Genomic DNA, 23,228 nt, shown 5'->3' on the forward strand with positions numbered 1-23,228 from the left:
TGTTCCCTTGTCCTGACTTTGTTTTATGTGCTGAATTTGTTCCCTTGTCCTGACTTTATTTTATGTGTTGAATTTGTTCCCTTGTCCTGACTTTGTTTTATGTGTTGAATTTGTTCCCTTGTCCTGACTTTATTTTATGTGTTGAATTTGTTCCCTTGTCCTGACTTTGTTTTATGTGCTGAATTTGTTCCTTGTCCTGACTTTTTATTTTTTTGTATGTGTTGAATGTTTGTTTCCCTTGTCCTGACTTTGTTTTATGTGTTGAATATGTTCCCTTGTCCTGACTTTATTTTATGTGTTGAATTTGTTCCCTTGTCCTGACTTTATTTTATGTGTTGAATTTGTTCCCTTGTCCTGACTTTATTTTATGTGTTGAATTTGTTCCCTTGTCCTGATTTTGTTTTATGTGTTGAATGTGTTCCCTTGTCCTGACTTTATTTTATGTGTTGAATTTGTTCCCTTGTCCTGACTTTATTTTATGTGTTGAATGTGTTCCCTTGTCCTGACTTTATTTTATGTGTTGAATTTGTTCCCTTGTCCTGACTTTATTTTATGTGTTGAATTTGTTCCCTTGTCCTGACTTTTGTTCTATGTTGACATTGTTCCTTGTCCTGACTTTTGTTTTATGTGCTGAATTTGTTCCCTTGTCCTGACTTTATTTTATGTGTTGAATTTGTTCCCTTGTCCTGACTTTGTTTTATGTGCTGAATTTGTTCCCTTGTCCTGATTTTGTTTTATGTGTTGAATTTGCTCCCTTGTCCTGATTTTGTTTTATGTGTTGAATTTGTTCCCTTGTCCTGACTTTATTTTATGTGTTGAATTTGTTCCCTTGTCCTGACTTTGCTTTATGTGTTGACACTGTTCCCTTGTCCTGACTTTATTTTATGTGTTGACATTGTTCCCTTGTCCTGACTTTGTTTTATGTGTTGAATTTGTTCCCTTGTCCTGACTTTATTTTATGTGTTGACATTGTTCCCTTGTCCTGACTTTGCTTTATGTGTTGAATGTGTTCCCTTGTCCTGACTTTGTTTTCTGTGTTGAATTTGTTCCTTTGTCCTGACTTTGTTTTATGTGTTGACATTGTTCCCTTGTCCTGACTTTGTTTTATGTGTTGAATTTGTTCCCTTGTCCTGACTTTGTTTTATGTGTTGAATTTGTTCCCTTGTCCTGACTTTGTTTTATGTGTTGAATTTGTTCCCTTGTCCTGACTTTGTTTTATGTGTTGAATTTGTTCCCTTGTCCTGACTTTATTTTATGTGTTGACATTGTTCCCTTGTCCTGACTTTGTTTTATGTGTTGAATGTGTTCCCTTGTCCTGACTTTGTTTTATGTGTTGACATTGTTCCCTTGTCCTGACTTTGTTTTATGTGTTGAATGTGTTCCCTTGTCCTGACTTTGTTTTATGTGTTGAATTTGTTCCCTTGTCCTGACTTTAGTTTTATGTGTTGAATGTGTTCCCTTGTCCTGACTTTGTTTTATGTGTTGACATTGTTCCCTTGTCCTGACTTTGTTTTATGTGTTGAATGTGTTCCCTTGTCCTGACTTTGTTTTATGTGTTGAATTTGTTCCCTTGTCCTGACTTTGTTTTATGTGTTGAATTTGTTCCCTTGTCCTGACTTTGTTTTATGTGTTGAATGTGTTCCCTTGTCCTGACTTTGTTTTATGTGTTGAATTTGTTCCCTTGTCCTGACTTTATTTTATGTGTTGAATTTGTTCCCTTGTCCTGACTTTGTTTTATGTGTTGACATTGTTCCCTTGTCCTGACTTTATTTTATGTGTTGAATGTGTTCCCTTGTCCTGACTTTCTTTTATGTGTTGACATTGTTCCCTTGTCCTGACTTTGTTTTATGTTTTGACATTGTTCCCTTGTCCTGACTTTATTTTATGTGTTGAATTTGTTCCCTTGTCCTGACTTGTTTTATGTGTTGAATTTGTTCCCTTGTCCTGACTTTGTTTTATGTTTTGACATTGTTCCCTTGTCCTGACTTTATTTTATGTGTTGAATGTGTTCCCTTGTCCTGACTTTCTTTTATGTGTTGACATTGTTCCCTTGTCCTGACTTTGTTTTATGTGCTGAATTTGTTCCCTTGTCCTGACTTTATTTTATGTGTTGAATTTGTTCCCTTGTCCTGACTTTGTTTTATGTGTTGAATTTGTTCCCTTGTCCTGACTTTGTTTTATGTGTTGAATGTGTTCCCTTGTCCTGACTTTATTTTATGTGTTGACATTGTTCCCTTGTCCTGACTTTGTTTTCTGTGTTGAATTTGTTCCCTTGTCCTGACTTTATTTTATGTGTTGAATTTGTTCCCTTGTCCTGACTTTGTTTTATGTGTTGAATTTGTTCCCTTGTCCTGACTTTGTTTTATGTGTTGAATTTGTTCCCTTGTCCTGACTTTGTTTTATGTGTTGAATTTGTTCCCTTGTCCTGACTTTATTTTATGTGTTGAATGTGTTCCCTTGTCCTGACTTTATTTTATGTGTTGAATGTGTTCCCTTGTCCTGACTTTATTTTATGTGTTGAATGTGTTCCCTTGTCCTGATTTTGTTTTATGTGTTGACATTGTTCCCTTGTCCTGACTTTGTTTTATGTTTTGAATTTGTCCCCTATCTGAGTCTATTCTATAAATGTTGACATTTGTTCTTTGTCATAACTTTATTGTTTATGTGTTGGCATTACCAGGAAACAAACAGGTTCGCGGTAAGCTATGTTTATTAGAAAGCATCAGCATCACATAAGGGCCAGGCTCGTTAAAATAACACATGCTGTTGTGATTGTTGGAGCTTTTGAGATTTAAGACCATTTGCAAAATAGCTACACAATACTACTATGTGTTGAAACTTGCCTCATTTGCACATCACGTGACACAATGCCCTGTAATGGTCGTTGAAGGTCATTTTGAGCTATCGTACTAGAACAACGACGTGTAGTTTAGATATGCTTCTCACACCAAAGGCCGTTAAAAGCATTTTAACTCAGATTCGCTCTCAGCGCATGGAACCTTGAACCTTGCATCTTGAAAACAAATGTAAACGAAAGGAATGTCTAATGGAATATTTCTATGTAGTCTGTGTTTCAAAGACGTATCTCATTGCAAGTACCGTAAGAATGGCTTGACACGTATAATACATATTCCACTGCACACGTAAGAGAAGACTGTTAGCCACCACGCACGCACACGTATGAGAAGACAGTTAGCCACCACGCACGCACACGTATGAGAAGACAGTTAGCCACCACGAACGCACGCGTATGAGAAGACTGTAAGCCACCACGCACGCACACGTATGAGAAGACAGTTAGCCACCACGCACGCACACGTATGAGAAGACAGTTAGCCACCACGCACGCACGCGTATGAGAAGACAGTTAGCCACCACGCACGCACAAGTATGAGAAGACAGTTAGCCACCAGTTAGCCACCACCACGCACGCACGCACACACGTATCAGAGTAGAACAGCCCCGCTTGTATACCCCGTCGCCTCACCACTGTATGTCTGTACACAGAACATATTTTGCTGTTGTTATTGCAATAGCTGTAAATAATTTTCGTTAATCCAAATCAGATGTATTGTGCTGTATCACACGTGCCTGACAATGTTCTAAGCATCTATACCGAAAGGTCACATCACAACAGAAGGAAGGAGTTGTCATCCATAAACATATTTTTTCATTTCCAGCTGATAGCGTTGAAGCCAACACGCCTACACTGTATCCGTACTCCTGTGTTTATAACTGCGTAATGACGCAGCTATTTCGGTAAATTCGAAATGAAAACATCTTATTTTAGAAAACAAATTGTTCATATAGTTACACATCTAGACAGTGTCACGATAGAGTTTTTCAGTGGAAGAAAAGGGACATAACCCATGCTTCGGAAACCTGTTAATCAAGACAATTTTGCTCAAGTGGTGTATGTGGTGTACATACATAAGTGGTGTATATCCTTACATGATCCAAAGGATCAATAGACGCAGTACCCCCAACAGTGAACGGATGTCAGGTTCCTCACTCTCCTACCCAGAGTTCCATGCGGCAAGCCAGCATAGTACCTCTGCCACAGGCCAGAAAGATGTGACAATTCGTCACATCTTGCACCGTCCATTCAATATTATCTACATATTCCTTAACTATTTTATTTTTGACGAGTGTACACATCTAATTTATCATCTTTGTTAGTTAGAATGGTTTAGTTTCACTGAGAAAATATCCTAAAACATGTAACACTATTTCGATTTGCGTAGCGATGCTTTGTTTACATAGGTTGTACGGCTCCACGTGCTGTCATCGAAGCCAACAGAGAGCAAACGATGCATCCAGTTTGATATCTACGTATGTATTGTCATAACCCTGACTGTCACAGTTGTGGAAGAATATACATGTAACAATGTAAAACAGCGCACCGAAAAGCGTGCGTAAGGCTAGTCACTTCTTATTATGAATATGCGCGTTTGTTTACAAACAAGAGAAAAGTCCGGTCACGTGATATACAAATTAGCCTGTGGCAGTGTTGTTACGCTAAGTCATCACTGCGCCGGAGTGTGCAGGTTCCTATTAGGGACCGGAAGTGACGTAGAAGCTTGCCTTCCAGTTGACGAACAATATTGTTCAAATCAATACGAGAATATATGGGTGATAGCGTATCTGTGAGGGATTCCCTGGTGAAGGTGGAACTATTTTACTGAGTTTGAATAATTACCTTCTATTTTATTTAGTTTCATTTTGATTTTAATGATTCTGTTCATCCATCCTAAGAATTCGTTTTACAATTACATTTACATTGGTATAAACTGATTACGAGTCACTGAATAACTATGTTGGTGTGATGACCTTCACCGCAATAGGTTTGGCTGGAGACGTAAAACATTTAAAGAAAGAAATATTTCAGATTACATTCCAAATGAAGATAAAAAAATTCTTCATCTGGGGGCAATTGTTAAGTTTGCTTGTGTTTGTCTTCTTTGATACATTTACATTTATATATATACATATATACATACACATATATGTAGTATGACCAGAAATTATTGAGAATTTTAGGAATATGTTTAATTGGATTTCTAGTATAAACAACCTTGACCAGCTATCAAGTGCTTGGTTTCATTCGAGAGAGACAACTCCTTTAATCCTTTTTCATTAGTTTGTGAAGAGTTATCCCCCTTTGTTTACTTGCTAGCAGACGACATTTTCAGTGATCCTCAGTATGGATGATTTAGAGAAGAGGAAGTTGATTTTAGAGTATGATAATAAGGACATCAGATCAGCTAAAGTGATTTCAAGTAGAACAGGCATCCCTTTGTCCACTGTTTATCGTGTTTTGAAAAATATTGCAAATGGATATGGCATTGAGCACCAGGGAGGCGCAGGTAGGCCCAAACAATTAACCGTCGGTGACAGGAGGCGGCTTGGTATTCTTGTTTCTAAAAACAAACGAAGGAGTTTAGAAAACTTAAGGCTGGATATGATTGATAGAGGAACTGTGACTGTCTGTAAGGAGAAATTTGAACTGAGCTGCATGCAATGGGTTGGCAGAAAAGTCAAGGAATTCCATCACCGATCATGAAACCTGAACAAAAGGTTGAACTGGTGCTTACAGCATAGAAATTTTAACTGAGACAATGTGATTTTCTCAGATGAAAGCTCTGTGTGGCTGTTTCCTAATACATGTACACTGAAATTCTGGACCAAACAAACTGAAAAATCTTTGTGTCAGCGCCCAAAGTACAGTCCGAAATTTAACGTGTGGGGTGGCATATCTGTGTTAGGGGCAACGCCCCTCTGTTTTTTTTGCAGGGAATATGAACAGTGAGCGGTATCCTGATATTCTCGAGGGACATTTACTTCCATCTGCTCACGTGTTCTATAGAAATGTTTGGATTTTCCAGCAGGACAACGCCCCAAACATCGTTCAAAGCATTCACAGGCCTGGTTTCGGACCCAAAATATGACATTATTAGATTTGCCAAGCTATAGCCCTGACCTAAATCCAATAGAAAATGTTTGGGGACGTATGAAGGAAAGTGTCAATAAGAAGAATCTGACAAATATTGCTGAAATGAAAGAAGAGGTGGTCCGATATTTGGACAGCATGGACCACGACTTTCTAACTTCTTTGATCAGTAGTATGCCCCGCCGCATTGAAGCCTGCATTGCTGCCCATGGTGACTTGACAAAATACTAACTGTTCACCTGTCTTTGAATCTGGAGTTATGTTCTGCTAATATTCACATTTAATACGTGAGTAATGAGTAAAAATATAAAAAATTACAATCTTAAATTCTCAATAATTTCTGGTTGTATATACAAATACGCTTTTGGGGGGCCTTTCTATTTCAGGCGGGTAGGTGAATGGAACGGAATTGGTTTTTGACCAGTACTGGAATGTCTCCTTACGTTTTACCAGGATTGTTATCTAATGGTATGGTCACACGAACGAGTGAAACTAGTGAATCTATGTCTAGTATATCTAACCCAGCGTAGATTCCCCAGGTGACCGACATAATCTATAGGAATTAAGTGTGCATGTAGCTCTTGTGTACGGGAAATGTGCCGTATTGGGGCGTCTCGAGACAAACTGACCTGCAGAAGAAAGTGTTTGATGGTGGCTAATAATGAAAACCAATACGAACTGGTTATTCGATCCTGAAGTATTTGATTCGGGTAACATTGTTGTGTTTTGGAGCTTGAGCGTGCATTATTTCGGCCACTGTTTTCATCCAAAAGTGTGTAAAGTGATGACAAAGTGAGTAATGTTTTAGTCCAAGTTGTATAGTTGCTTTTCCCGGCAGTATCATTTATTTAGCCTTACGATGACAGCATGGTGTTTGACATCTCTTGTATGAATGTATGGGCTGGTGAAACACTGTGGGTTTCGATTTCTTCCCCAAGTAGGTTCAATGTGTGCCTCGTGTCCCCGCCGTCATATTGTGCTGCTATGGTACTCAACGGAGAACAATACTCACTAACCGTTCGAGTTCGCCCCCTGCGTCATAGAAGGGAGTGAGTTTAGTTTTACGCCGCGTTTAGCAATACTCCAGAAATATCATGGCGGGGACACCAGAAATGGGATTCACATATTGTACCCATGTGGGGAATCGAACACACACACACACACACACACACACACACACACACACACACACACACACACACACACACACTCTCTCTCTCTCTCTCTCTCTCTCTCTCTCTCTCTCTCTCTCTCTCTAACACACACACACACTCTCTCTAACACACACACACACACTCTAACACACACACTCTAACACACACACGCATGCACGCACGCACGCACGCACGCACACGTCCACATACACACACACGTGCACATACATGATAGCACGAGGGCAAGAAATGTATTATTGAAAAAATTAGTATGAATTCAAATTTATAGAAACTCATACCATCCACATCCATGTCACTATATGTAACCTGCCATTGGATTATGTATACAATAACCTACTTAAACACGTAATGCTGCATATATCCCTGGTAAATACATGACGTATTACACACCACAGGCTTGTAGACTCGGTGCAGCTTCACCACCAGCGGTTCTATTCGCTACATTTCATAGGACTTCATTACACGTTACAGAATGAACCCCACTCCTACATCCAAACAAGGAAATCAATACAAGGGCACTTCCATGAGCGGCTTCTCCTAGCACCTGTTGCACGGCACAAGTGTCCACTAGCAATCCCTTTACGATGCCAGATTAACAGGCAGCAAGAAAGTCGTAGATCTACTTCGAGAATACAATCTGTACTTGTTAAGCATGATATATGTCACCTGTGTCAAAATTTACAACATCAAGCGTTCAATCATGCTGATAAACCAAAGCTGATGAGACTGGAAGGCTAGGTCTCACTTGGTAGAACAGCCCCTCCCACCCGCTCCCTCCCCAAGCACATCCCCCGCCCCTCAAACTCCCTCATCCGAGTAGGACTCGCTCACTCGACCGGAAGTGGGAGAGTCGTATATAAGTTGGCGTAGAGGGAGGGATGTTTGGGGATCACACGGAATGAGCAGCAGAGCTGGACTGGAAGGAGCAGGCTGCACGTGCATGTTGCGCCACCTATGACTTGGGCAGACGACGAGACCTAGTTGAGGGCCGATGTGGACGCTAACCTTTCACCTCAGACTTGTCCACGAGTTTGTGTTACTATACCTGACGGCCATCAGACTTACAGGTGAATAGTCACTGAGAAATCATATTGATTTACTTCACTGGAGGTGTTTTTATCAGTGGATGGTACAGGTATGTTTCAATATTTCCTATTTCACTCATCGAGGATAAATTGTAACAGTGAGATGGAAAACGCCCCACCTGCTGGTAAGAGGATTAGTACATTCCTTCTCATGACTTTGTCAGGCACCATAGAAACTTTTTATCGTCAAGTAACTTATTCAGTTATTAATATCAAACTTTCTCTGGACAATTTTCATTTCTTGATAAATAAACAATTGTTGACTTCAAAATTGCTACCTAACGGAATACAGTTGCTCACATATATGTATATCATACTTTGTATATGATCTGGGTGTTAGGAATAAATGTCGAACAGTTCCTGCCATAGTGCCTATATAGCAATCTGTATACTTATATTCTGGAAGTTCTCTCAAGGGCCCCTGATACAATATTAATCACCGTCAATTATCAATCACCGTCATATTTTACTTTCAAACTGTAGCTTGTAAATACAAACATATTTCTACGATATGAAATTAGTTATTAAATGTTTCTAAAATTAAAATGGTCAAAAGTTTTACTAGAACAATAAAATGCATTGTGAAAATCCATAGGGTACTAAGGAACATAACCATGCCAAGTATCCGAATACTTTACAAGTATTATCTATGTCTGTTAGTACGTCAGTAATGGTCAGATATTAAGTTCCTTACTTCATCCATTCTTTACAGTATTTGTAGTGGGACTTGATTGACCGGCAGCTGTTGTTACTTGCATGTGGTTTAAGGTATACTTGTAAAACCTCCCTGTCCGTGACGACATGACTTTGAGGGAAATCCCTCTTCATGTAATATAGATAATATAACTTTTTTGAAATTGTTTTGAGGGGCAGAATGGTCTACATATGACATGTCACTTGATGAGCAATACAGAGTAGCTTTCCATATTTGTCCAAGGATGTCGACCGGAAATGCTTATAACTTACACTCTGCCATGACGAACGATCCCCGTTGTCATGGGTTTCTGCAAAATGTCAGTTCTCTAACAGTGGTCCGGTTTGCCCGCCCTGCAATACGGCGTTACACCTAACTAACACTTTCAAATATACGTATCTAACAAGATAGAGACCTGTTCATATTGGACGCCGGGGACAGTAACGTGTTACCAATCAATACAGGGAGAATAAGTCAGGGCCTCTGAAGTGTGGTGATAATGAACACCTTATTGATCTTTATATCACGTCAGACATGTGTCTTTGACGTAATAATGGGATCTACGATGATAGTTAAGACAAGGTGTGTCACGTTCCTTCTTATTCTACGGTCATGTCTGATTTTGTGAGTTCCATGTGTCAGTGACGGGCGTTATAGTTTTTACCTGCTAGATCCCTTGGGCAGCTCTTAAAGCATGTACGCCCCACTACTGGCATAAATCATGGAAGCACTCTTGCGTGGCATTTAGCTCTATCTTGCTCGCGTGGTAACTTTAGAGCTGTTAAAACATTTACTAGCTGTGTGCTGATATGTGAAAAATAGTTAAAGATTGCAGATATAACATGATAAGCTTTTTAAAATGTCACTAATTCATTTTTAGTCAACGTAGGAGCCTACGTGTTAGGTTACGTTTGCGTGTGTAACTTACTGAACCATCGAAACATTACCATGGCCCGTCAGAAAATTGGGTACTTGTGATGCAAGCGTCACATTCTGTAACCTAGGTCCAGATATATGCTACGATATTCTTGAAACACATAGGGACAGAAACTTTGATAACAATTGGTACGGTCAGGTTAGTTGCCCTGGATACCTCTGAGGCTGTATACGGGCCTGCTCCAATGAGCTGCGTGGTTTCCTTTTTCTATGACACACTCATTGCACAGAATTAAATACTACAATATCTTATTTTTGATATTGTTATTTTTGATTGAACCCTCATTGACTGCAGCGTCGCTTAATGTATCTGTCTCAAAAATGCGATATCACTTAAATTAACGTTCATGCAAGCAACTGCCCCGGGCTTTAACGCTGTTCTTAAGTATTTCTTGCCGTGTCCTTTCTCCCTTAACGTGGTGTCAGATGTTCTACCTCCAGCTATTTATTCCTATGGAGTGAACACAATCAACGTAGAATGGATTTTGACGTTTACAAGCATATGTTACCGATCCAATGCTTCTAAAATAGGATTGGTTGTCCTTAAAATAGTTCTTTTTTCAACGCCCCCGAAAATGGTACAATTGTTCCGGAAATAAACATGAATGCAGCACACGAAGCATTGTTGTAGAGGAAGGTATTAAAATCTATAACACGCCATGCCACCACGGTGGTTATTCTCGACCATTCCATCTACTCGATCATGGCGGATCTAGTTCCAACAAGGAACTCAGACTTATATCGGTGTCCTTGTGGCTGTTTAGAAACTCTTCACGGTGCTTTGCGTAGCTGAGAGTGGCTTTTGGAGGAACGGTTGACAAGGTTCACACTCCTTGCACTGTAATTTCGCACATGTTGTGTATGGAACTTAGTCGTGTCTGTCACATCCGAAACGACTTACCGTGTGTGTATAAACAGTAAAGTGCGCTGTGTATTACGTCAAACGGAAATGAGTGAATATATTTTAGACTACTGGGATCGTTAATATTGACCTTCATGGACAGTTTTTTTTACATTTTATCCTTCGTCGCTATATGGCTGAAATAATGTTAACTCACTCACTCATATGACGCCATCGAAATCCGTCAGTCCTGTGTCCGTATGGCTAGTGTGTGTAATATACCCAGGTCCGGAATCGAACCTGGGCCTTCGTTGTGACTAGCTTACCTGATCTACCACTTGGCTACCCCATCACCCAGCTACGATAAAAGGATAAAGGTGAAAGTGTAACGAAATTTCCCTCTTTCAACTGAAATCTAACTTAATCCTGCAAAAACGTGATACTAGTAACATTTTGTTTAAGTGGGGTCACTCTATATCAAAACGTGACTATTATGTTTCGGTGCCCATGTTTGATTTTATTTTGGATTAAATAAAGGAGTAAAACATTTTAGATATTTTGCAATACCACTAAAATACGATTTTGTAAAGTTAAAAGTGCACAGTTACATGATTTACAAAATGTCATAAGAGTACTGTTTCGAGTGTCGATCCTATTTTATTCCACAATGTTATTTCCACATGACGTCTCGAGGTTGAGAACGAGACAGATCCGGGGGTTACATCCGTAATCCCCCTGTATAATCCCCTCAGATCCTATGTCTGTATCACGTCTCCGCACATTGGGGGCACCAGATGAGATGACATGCCAGGAGTCTATATTTCAAACAGCACCTGAAAAGAAATCACGTATAAATGTTCAGCCATTAAAAATTTAATGATGCTTGCTTTTAAAGTACATATGTTCTCAGCATGAAGAGAAACCTTCTGAAGATTTAAATGTCAAGTGTGATTGTACTAGGTATTCATTGTTCGAATTATGATATATTTGTAGATGTGTGTGACAGAGACCGATTTGGTTCAACCTTGCTCTGAAGGAACGTTTAATTCCTAAGGTTAATTGCACTACAGCCATGACGTGCCATGGATCTGTCAACTGCCATTACTTGTATATTTAAGTGGGTATTCCCCACTTTATGCTACACTGACATTCAGCCATCCAACATGTCACATCTCGTCGTTACTGTATATGCATGACTTAATCCATGTCCAGTGACCTACATATACCTTGACAGAAGGGCAGGGCTCTGGCTCTCACTGACCATCTCGGAATGTATAGGCCACTGGCCAACTCTCTTCTGAACAGTGAATTGTGTCTGTATATCTAAAAAGGAAATTATATCAATCTGCCGTGTCTTCAGTTTGTTACTGAAACCAGGGAGATAATAACACCCAAGCTCCCAGATTCAGCCTAGCTCAGTGAGTGAGTGAGTTTATATTTACGCCGCTTTTAGTAGTATTCCAGCAATTATCACTGCGGGGGACAGCAGAAATGGGCTTCACGTGCGGGGAATCGAACCCGGGTGTTCGGCGTGACGAGCGAACGCCTTAACCACAATGCTACGCCACCGTCCCTCTAGCTCAATGAGCATAATGAAATTGAATGGCCAAATGAATAAGCTCAATCGGCCACATGCGTCCCAAGGAAGGGCCCCCCACATCATGCGTCCCAAGGAAGGACCCCCGATATCATGCGCCTGAAGGAGGGACACCCTTTTTCATGAGTCCTAAGGAAAGACGACCTTCTCTCATACATCCCCAAGCGGGATAGATCTGCCGAAATGCCAAACGGCGATGGCGACCTTCATAAACACCAAACACCATGGCAGGGCTCACCCTTGATCGAGCTCGGCTTGGACCAGATGCATCGCGGCACGAACACCAATAGTGTTGAACATAAAGAATTTTCTGGATTTCATCTTCTTTTATTCTAAGATACAACGTTCCGGGGCCTGTCCCGGTCCCATCACCAGGCGAAACTAATAAACAGTTAACTGTGCAAACTGTCGTTGTATCAAAAAATAAAACAAGATGAAATGCAGAAAATTCTTTATGTTCATCAAATAGCGTCTTCTGAAATACCAAACCAGCACCACTAGTGTTATCACAATGTAATATGATGACGACCTGTAGATGGTCTACAACATCCAGTCACTGACATCATCAACATCGAACTGGGATGACAAGTCAGCGAGCTTAACCACTCGACTTTACGTCTGTTAAAGTATTGTACTGTTCAACGAAATTCAAGTACTTTTAGATTGTTGCGAATCGTGTGCTAGAGATTGGCTTGCTGATGTATAAGTACGCCATACATCTGAGTTAAACCACATGCAGAAGGTGTGGGTGTAATATATGCAGCATTTCCCAGTATTCATTAATGATGTAGAAGTATAGCCGTAATATATGCACATTTCCCAGTATTGATTAATGATGTAGAAGTATAGCTGTAATATATGTACATTTCCCAGTATTGATTAATGGTGTAGAAGTATAGCAGTAATATATGCACATTTCCCAGTATTGATTAATGGTGTAGAAGTATAGCTGTAGTATATGTACATTTCCAAGTATTGATGATGGTGTAGAAGTACAGCTGTAATATATGAAAATTTCCCGGTATTGATTAATGATGTAGAAGTATAGCAGTAATATATGCAGCATTTCCCAGTATTGATTAATGATGTAGAAGTATAGCTGTAATATATGTACATTTCCCATTATTGATTAATGATGTAGAAGTATAGCTGTATATGTACATTTCCCAGTATTGTATAGCTGTAATATAAATTTCCCAGTATTGATTAATGATGTAGAAGTATAGCAGTATATATGTATTGATTAATGATGTATGTAATATAAATTTCCCAGTATTGATTAATGATGTAGAAGTATAGCTGTAATATATGTACATTTCCCAGTATTGATTAATGATGTATGAAGTATAGCAGTAATATATGCAGCATTTCCCAGTATTGATTAATGATGTAATATATGTACAATTGTATAGCTGTATATATGTACATTTAGCCAAGTATTGATTAATGATGTAGAAGTATATAGCTGTAGTATATAGCTGTAGTATAACATTTCCCAGTATTGATTAATGATGTAGAAGTATAGCAGTAATATATGCAGCATTTCCCAGTATTGATTAATGATGTAGAAGTATAGCTGTAATATATGTACATTTTCCAGTATTGATTAATGGTGTAGAAGTATAGCTGTAGTATATGTACATTTCCAAGTATTGATGATGGTGTAGAAGTACAGCTGTAATATATGCACATTTCCCAGTATTGATTAATGATGTAGAAGTATAGCTGTAATATATGCACATTTCCCAGTATTGATTAATGATGTAGAAGTATAGCTGTAGTATATGCAGCATTTCCCAGTATTGATTAATGATGTAGAAGTATAGCTGTAATATATGTACATTTCCCAGTATTGATTAATGATGTAGAAGTATAGCAGTAATATATGCACATTTCCCAGTATTGATTAATGATGTAGAAGTATAGCTGTAGTATATGCGGCATTTCCCAGTATTGATTTATGATGTAGAAGTATAGCCGTAATATATGCACATTTCCCAGTATTGATTAATGATGTAGAAGTATAGCTGTAATATATGTACATTTCCCAGTATTGATTAAAATCTCTCTCTCACTACTTCATGTATTAAAATGTTCGATGAAACACAGCCAATCAGTTTTTGTTTGAATTTAATTTGCAAGAAGCATGTCATATTCGAGAAACATGGCTAGCAATGTTTACTTTAAAAGGCCAGATCTCCAGACGCTTATCATTTCAAGGCAGTCTTTAAAAGTGCATCAGCAATAAAACACCTTTATTCATCGTTCTGGAATGACTTTGGATATACTTGGAGAAAATGCCTCGAAGAAGGTGACAGACGGAGAGCTATGTGTAATATTTTGTGTATGCTTGCTTGTGTATGCTAGTTTCAAACTGCATTTTTATACACTTTAATATCTACGTTTGATTCTAGAGCACTTCTGTCTATCTCAAACACACAAAATGTTTCTTGCATAGTTTTAGAAAAGGTGGTAAACTTAGGTTAACAGAACATTGGTGCTACAATAATCGTGTAATTGAAGTTGTTGATACTTTTACATATTTGGGAGTTGTGTTTAACTATAATAATAAGTTTACAATTGCTCAGATCCAGCCTGCAGATCAAGGTAGAAAGGCCCTCTTTTCACTCTATAATAATGTAAGGTCACCCTGTCTTGAAAAATTTATCTAAATTCCGACTAAGCTGTCATAAGTTAGCTATAGAAACTGGTAGATACAGTAATGTTGAAATAACAGAAGGAAAATGTGTTTTTTGTGAAGACGACATTGAAGACGAGTTTCATTTTATATTAGTATGTCCATATTATATTAATTATAGAAAATTATATATAAAACCATATTACTACAGATGTCCATCAATGCATAAACTTATTCAACTTTTAAGTGTTAGAAATGTAAAACAGTTATGTAATTTAGGTAAATATTGGTATAAAGTCCGTTGTCTCAGAAATGAAATGATGCTAAATAATAGGTAATTTTCTGTACATTCTCCGTTTTAAGCAATGTCTGGTCATGCACCTGTACCAACTCTCGTGTGTGTAAGTACTACTGATTGTCTGTAAAGACAAAGGTAAATAAAGAATCGGAATTTTGTTTCCTGAAGTTTGTGATGCATTTATTTCAGATTTTGGGTTTTGGGGGTACCAAGATAAAGAGTCAAACAAAATGGGGTTCTTGAGGCTGGAACATGGCAAAAGCAAATTGCTTGAGGTTGGCAGAAAATATGTAGAAAAATAAAACATAAAAACAGCTGCATTTGTATAATTTTCTAGGTGAGGCCGACTACTTTTGGGACGTCCCTCGTAAATACTAGATATACCCACAGTTTAGTGCCAGGTGACCACATGTCAATACCAGATATACCCACAGTTTAGTGTCAGGTGATGACATGTCAAAACCAGATATACCCACAGTTTAGTGCCAGGTGATGACATGTTAAAACCAGATATACCCATAGTTTAGTGCCAGGTGATCTCATGTCAATACCTGATATACCACAACTAAGTGCCAGGTGATGACATGTCAATACCCGATATACCAACAGTTTAGTGCCAGCTGATGTCATGTCAATACCTGATATACCCACAGTTTAGTGCCACGTGATGTCATGTCAATACCAGATATACCAACAGTTTAGTGCCAGGTGATGACATGTCAATACCTGATATACCAACAGTTTAGTGCCTGGTGATCTCATGTCAATACCTTATATACCCATAGTTTAGTGCCAGGTGATGACATGTCAATACCTGACATACCCACAGTTTAGTGCCAGGTGATCTCATGTCAATACCTGATATACCCACCGTTTAGTGTCAGGTGATGACATGTCAATACCTGATATACCCACAGTTTAGTGCCTGGTGATCTCATGTCAATACCTGATATACCCACAGTTTAGTGCCTGGTGATGACATGTCAATACCTGATATACCCACTGTTTAGTGCCACGTGATGTCACGTCAATACCAGATATACCAACAGTTTAGTGCCAGGTGATGACATGTCAATACCTGATATACCCACAGTTTAGTGCCTGGTGATCTCATGTCAATACCTTATATACCCATAGTTTAGTGCCTGGTGATCTCATGTCAATACCTGATATACCCACAGTTAAGTGCCTGGTGATCTCATATCAATACCTGATATACCCACCGTTTAGTGTCAGGTGATGACATGTCAATACCTGATATACCCACAGTTTAGTGCCTGGTGATCTCATGTCAATACCAGATATACCCACAGTTTAGTGCCTGGTGATCTCATGTCAATACCAGATATACCCATAGTTTAGTGCCAGGTGATCTCATGTCAATACTTGATATACCCACAGTTTAGTGCCTGGTGATCTCATGTCAATACCCGATATACCCATAGTTAGGTGCCTAGTGATGTCATGTCAATACCAGATATACCCACAGTTTAGTGCCAGATTATGACATGTCAATACCCGATATACCCATAGTTTAGTGCCTGTTGATGTCATGTCAATACCAGATATACCACTAATTAGTGCCTGGTGATCTCATGTCAATACCTGATATACCCACAGTTTAGTGCCAGGTGATCTCATGTCAATACCAGATATACCAACAGTTTAGTGCCTGGTGATGTCATGTCAATACCAGATATACCAACAGTTTAGTGCCTGGTGATGTCATGTCAATACCAGATATACCAACAGTTTAGGGCCTGGTGATGTCATGTCAATACCTGATATACCAACAGTTTAGTGCCTGGTGATGTCATGTCAATACCAAATATACCAACAGTTTAGTGCCAGGTGATGAAATGTCAATACCAGATATACCAACATTTCAGTTCCAGGTAAACCCACGTGTTAGTGCCTGGTTAACCCACATGTTAGTGCCAGGGGCACTCATATTACAGTGTGAGGTACACCCACAGCTTACTACATTGGGCTACCCATTTTAGAGATTGTTTTTCCAATGTCACCCTCGGAGGTGATAATGGAAAGAAACATTATACCAAATTAAGAATTTGGTAGGGACCTGGTCAGTTGTCTATGGGATGTAATATATATGCCGACATGGTTTAATATATCGGCATATCATACATTATTAACAGTTTTCAAACGTTTATGTGTTATAAACACATGGCATGTTGTTGTGTATGTACGGGCACTGTTTGCGGTGTGGATGTGTGGAGCTTACAAGACGGGTAACACATAGGAATTATACAAGGTGCAAGAACTGCTCAAGCTGGAGGCAAACCTACTTCCCCTCTTCGAAAAACCTTTCCTTAAAATACAGAACGTTCATTTTTATGAAACGGAAAGTTCGTATATCTTTTCATTGCAAAGCTGTGTGTATATTGATGTGGGCGGAGGGTTGTGTGTATTTTTGTAGCGAAACGGTAATTTAGACCGGAGATGAGACACAAAACAATAATTACATGTAGTTCCGCCTGAAATAGCAAGATGTATTTTTCACGAAACAAATTATGTCACTGAAAACCCGGAAATTATGTAGATATTCTTGAACTAAGGAATTGTTTCTTATGTCACTTCACTTATTATTAACTCGATATTACAGGCCGTGAAAATTATCCAAAATAAAAATGATAAGGACACTTCTGTGGCGCTGAACTCAACGCCTCACGGCCATGATCAAAGTGCATAGAACTAAAAAGATGAGCGATTAACAGTGGTTATGAAACAGATGGATCTGTAGATCAGATCTAAAGGTAGTCAAGGAAGGGGCAAATCTGAGGTGAAGGGGGAAGAGAGTTCCACAGCACAGCAGCAGAGTGTTTAAAGGATCTGGCACCATATGTCTTGAACTTGAAAGGGGTGTGTTTGTTTGCTGTTTAACTCCGCACTCAGCAATATTCCAGCTATATGGCGGTGGTCTGTAAATAAACGAGTCTGGACCAGACAATCCCGTGATCAACAGCATGAGCATTAATCTATGCAATTGGGATACGATGACCCCAATTTATCCATGATGGTTCAAAGGTATCCTTCGAAAGTGTTAATGATACCTAAATATGTTTGCACAACTTTCGGGCCTCAAAACTGTCCCCAGTTTTCTTTATAGGTACAAAGAGGTAAGATACATGCCTGGGTGCCGTTGTACTAAACAACCTTAGCGTTAAGACTGTCGTGAGCCTGTGTTAAGGTATTCGAGTCACTTTAGCGCCAAGATCGCATTGTACAACGGCACCCAGATCTTGATTGGCTATTCACGTCCTCCTGTCCCACCTATACATTATACCTTCATTCTCCTCATCTTCCTTCAGGATAGAATCATCTTTCGTATGAAAACTTGGCATATAATGAAGCAATGTAACTTGGATTAAGCAACTGCCTAGTGCTGTCTGACAAAGAATCCATGGAATCAGCCGCCTACAAGAACCCTTCCAAATTGTATAATCTAAATTTTCTTTAGAAGACTACGCCATCGGGTTAGCTAGGTGATCCCTAATTACATTTGGACGTGCCCTAGTAAATTGAAACAAAATAATTGAGCAGAGCTTGTAGGGGAGAACTGTGTTATATTTTATTATATATTATGGAAATTACACAAACAAAATTGCTGTTTCCTGACTGAGGGAGGGGTTTTCATGACACACAAGCCAGGCTGTAGTTATGTTTATGGTTTCATATTAAACAAATGTAAAATTGCTTAGTCACTCGCATTCACTCCCTCACTCACATTCACCTAAGAAGTCACATTCATTCACTCACATTCACCAACGCACTTACAATCACTCGGCCATTCACATTCACACACACAGTCATATTCACACACAGTCACATTCACACTCAGTCACATTCACTCATTCATATTCACTCACACAGTCACATTCACTAAGTCATATTCTAACACACAGTCACATTCACTCAGTCATTCACTCACACAGTCACATTCACTAATTCATATTCTCACACACAATCACATTCACTAAGTCATATTCACACACAGTCACACTCACTGTCATATTCACAGTCATATTCTCACACACAGTCACATTCACACACTCAGTCACATTCACTCAGTCATATTCACGCAGTCACATTCACTAAGTCATATTCTCACACACAGTCACATTCACTCAGTCATTCAATCACACAGTCATATTTACTCACACAGTCACATTCACCGACACAGTTACATTCACTCACACAGTTACATTCACTCACGCAGTCAAATTCACTCAGAAAGTTACATTCACACACGCAGTTACAGTCGCTCACTCATATTCACACAGTTACATTCACTCAATCAGTCACATTCACTCAAGCAGTCACTCATATTCACTCACTCACTCACTCATACACTCACATTACATCAGGCTGACTAAAGTAATGTATATTTTCACATACTGACGTTTAGAAGGACAATTTGTTATGTGGAAGATGACGCTGACCTTCAAGAGACACACTGGTATATAAAGGGGGATAACCGCCGGGGGCTGGGATTGTGGGGGAGGGGTGAAAGTCCTACAATTTCCCAAGCACGTGAGTCAGCATTGTCATTCCAGCAGGTCGGACATGCGCGGCTCTTTGAAGTCTATTTCTTCTATTTGACTGTGTAAACATGGCATTAGATATTTCATTTACATTCATTGGCTCTTTCCCTTGATCTTCGTCGCTACATATCCACGGTGGCCGTTATCACGGTGTAATATGACCTTGTCGTCAATCGGAACTGGGACATTCAATGATCTGGGTACATTGTTTTTCGGGATTCCGATTATTATCAAGTATTTTTAAAACTGAAATTCATTTTGGTGATATGTTAGAACTGCATGATCTGAGATGCAATATCATAGAACGTGACACTCGCCTTTAAACATTCTGATCCTGTCGCGACAAGGAAACGCAAATCTGCACAATCTGCAACAGTCTTACTAATTTTGCTTCGCAAGTAATATTTGGAGTCGCCATTGTACGTCCAGTCAGGGTGACGGTATGTCTTGGAATAAGTTTTCTTCCTCGGTTTTAATTATGGAATCTCCCACTAAGCTCCCTCACAGACGACCCACGTTTGTCAGCTTAGGTTCGCCAAAACAAGGCTTATGTACCGCCACGTGACCTTCCAGAGGGTTGTCCCAAATGGCGGCAAGAGTCGAAATACATTAAACCACCCACCAAGGGCCTCATTCCTCTTTAATTGCTGATTCAATTTTAATGTGAAATTGAAAAATATATATTGAGCTGTCGCTGTTAAAAACGATTTCAAATTTGACAAATACAACTGCCATTGTCAAATGTCGTTAACACAGCATAACATGATTCTGTAAACGCGTTATTAAAATGAACTTTCCATTTGCACTCGCGACAACTGTAGCTAACGGCTTCTGAGGTACGTCATTCCCAGCGTGCGAACGAAGTACGGACAGGTGTTCTTGAAATTTGGTAACCTGAGTGTAATCTTCGGTAAGATAATGGGGGAAGTCTTAGAGCAAGGGCGTCTTGAACCCCTCCTCAAGTTATGTAGGATGTGAATAACGCCTCACACGGCGGTTGTCTTGTCCTGACGCCAGGAACCGCTCTCTAATTCCAGTTGACGGGAAACAGCAAGGTACTACTTTTGTCTCCTGTGATATTAATTCACGACACGTACTGCACATAGTGGCAAGGCTCAGCGTCCGTGGTCGGGGGTGGGCTCAACGTGATTAGATGAGGAGTGTGATTCATGAATCCTGTATACTGGCTATGTAAGAGGAGTATCAGACTACATGCGTTGGTGGTAGGAGGTAATTGTTTCACGGCATGTCATCAAAATGTGCAGCTGGAGTTGGTGTTTTTCTCAATTTGTTATCATTTACTTTAAGTCTATCATGCTATTCAGTAGTTAACACTGACGTGACTGACTCTGACTCAGGCCTCTGGCACGCTAATCTTTGTATCAGACGTAGAGTGGATAAATAGCTATCTCGAATAAATCTGTAAATCGCAAGGTTTATTCTGGTGCTCATGGACCAACGCCTGTCACGTGACTATGCGTGATAGGTTATGCATCGCTATAGGTCGAATACTTTAAATACAGGCGACAGAAAGCGAATCGTTTAACAAAAGAAAATCACTGCTAAAAGTAGAATCCCTGTCATCACTTTTTTCAGTGATCCATTCATATGAGTTCCCCAGCTATTTCGAGATTTTAGCACTGGGGATTCTAGTCCGGTTAATTATTGAAGCTCATTATTGTGTGGTGTTGTCAAGCAAAGCATATGAATATATAATTGCGGAAGTTTATTTTTGAAACTCTTTTCATGAATGGTAGAAATTGGTACTGCAGGTAGAAAGGAGTCATATACTCACGTACAAAAGAAAGTAGGCACTTGTTGCTTTGGCATCATGTTCCAAAAAAAGAACGACTCGTCGTAAATATACTCATGCCAATAATGGTTGTCACCCCCTTCAATTGTTTTAATTGGAGAGGGGTGGGGTGTAAGGTGTGTGAGGGTGTGACAACCATTATTGGCATGAGTATACTTTGAAAAGTGTTTTGTTTGTCTCACAAGTAACAAATATGGTTTGCATATTCCCAAAACGACACAGACATCGTCCCTATCCCTTGTCCCTAGCCCTTGGTCATGACATAACGTACTTCCTTTAATAAACGTCCGGGCGCTTATTTTTTCAACGGACTTCCAGACCCGGTGCTTATTAGAGGCCCGGTGCTTATTTCAACGGAAATAAATAGAGATTCTCCATTGTATTTGAAAACTCCATTGTAAACATGTGACACACCCGGCGCTTATTAGATAAGCGGTGCTTATAGAACAGAACAGAACAGAAATTTATTCTCAAAAATCACAGAAAGTGATATAGAGAACATACAGGTAAATATACATATAAATAAAATATTCACATAATATCATTGGAAGAGGCATAAACAGTGTTTTATATATTTGGATAATTTGAGGATGAGTGGTTGATAGTCACATTTCATGAGAAAAATAAATTTACAGATTGAGGGATTCACACAGAAATATTTTGGTAAAAAGGTTTTTCGTTGTTCAATAAGCGATGGACATATGACTAAAAATGGATTCGTCACATATAGCTTGATTACAAAGATAACAAAGTCGGTTTTCTTTCAAAATATTTAACCAGTGCCCAGTTTCCTTTGGTAACCTATGATTTGTTGTCCTACGTTTGGCTATTCTATTTTGAAATGGTAATTTAAGATATGGTTCAGGAATAAATGTTTTTTTATACATTGAATAATAAAATCCTTTTGATGATTGAGTAATACATGAATTCCAAGATTGTACAAACTGATCCAAAAGGGTCCTCTTTATATTATTCCTAAACAAAGTAACGTTATTAACATATTGGTTAAGAATTACATAACTGAAACTAACCTCTTTACGGAATTCAAGTAACAACCTATAAACATAAAATGCGCTTGGTATATTATTTTATTTTCTTTATTTTGATTTTGTTTTGATTCATTCATTAATGTCCTAATGTCTGCTCCATAGAATTATGTCAAGATATAACGAACTACATGCGGAGAAGCATTGACATTGGCCATATGGCCTGTTTGCTAATCATATTTCCAGTTTGTTATGTCGTGTATTATGAAAAATTGTAAACATTAATGGAAATAAAATATTGTTTAAATCATTAACATATTGAGAGACCCATACATAAGACATTCCGGTGTCATCTAAAATAGCTTTAACATTATTTAATAAAACGAAACTAGAATTGTTGCTATTATGTGACAAATTGTACATAAGGTTATAGATGATATGAGATAACTTATGACTAGGATGTAATAATTTAGCCCAATAGGAAATCACTTTAACTTTGGCATTAATCGAGAGGGGAAAACGCCCCAATTCTCCATAAACCATAAAGTCTGGTGTTGATTGTTTAACATTTAAAATATATTTACAAAAGCGAAGATATGCACGCTCCAAAAGTTTAACGGTTTCATAACCCCAGACCTCAGCACCATATAACA

At 38.9% G+C, this 23,228-nt stretch overlaps 1 protein-coding gene across 1 annotated transcript in view; it reads left to right on the forward strand.

Moving 5' to 3' along the window:
• The first annotated feature begins 8,031 nt into the window (after positions 1 to 8,031).
• LOC124259946 overlaps positions 8,032 to 23,228 on the forward strand; it is a 48,682-nt gene continuing 33,485 nt past the window's right edge. The window contains exon 1 of the mRNA XM_046694168.1: positions 8,032 to 8,192. Within this exon, the coding sequence (XP_046550124.1) occupies positions 8,117 to 8,192 (76 nt within the window). The 5' untranslated portion in view covers positions 8,032 to 8,116. The remainder of the gene's footprint in view (positions 8,193 to 23,228) is intronic.

The sequence above is a fragment of the Haliotis rubra genome, unplaced genomic scaffold (assembly GCF_003918875.1).
Source record: "Haliotis rubra isolate DU_JTF1 unplaced genomic scaffold, ASM391887v1 Scf743, whole genome shotgun sequence".
NCBI lineage: Eukaryota > Metazoa > Mollusca > Gastropoda > Lepetellida > Haliotidae > Haliotis > Haliotis rubra.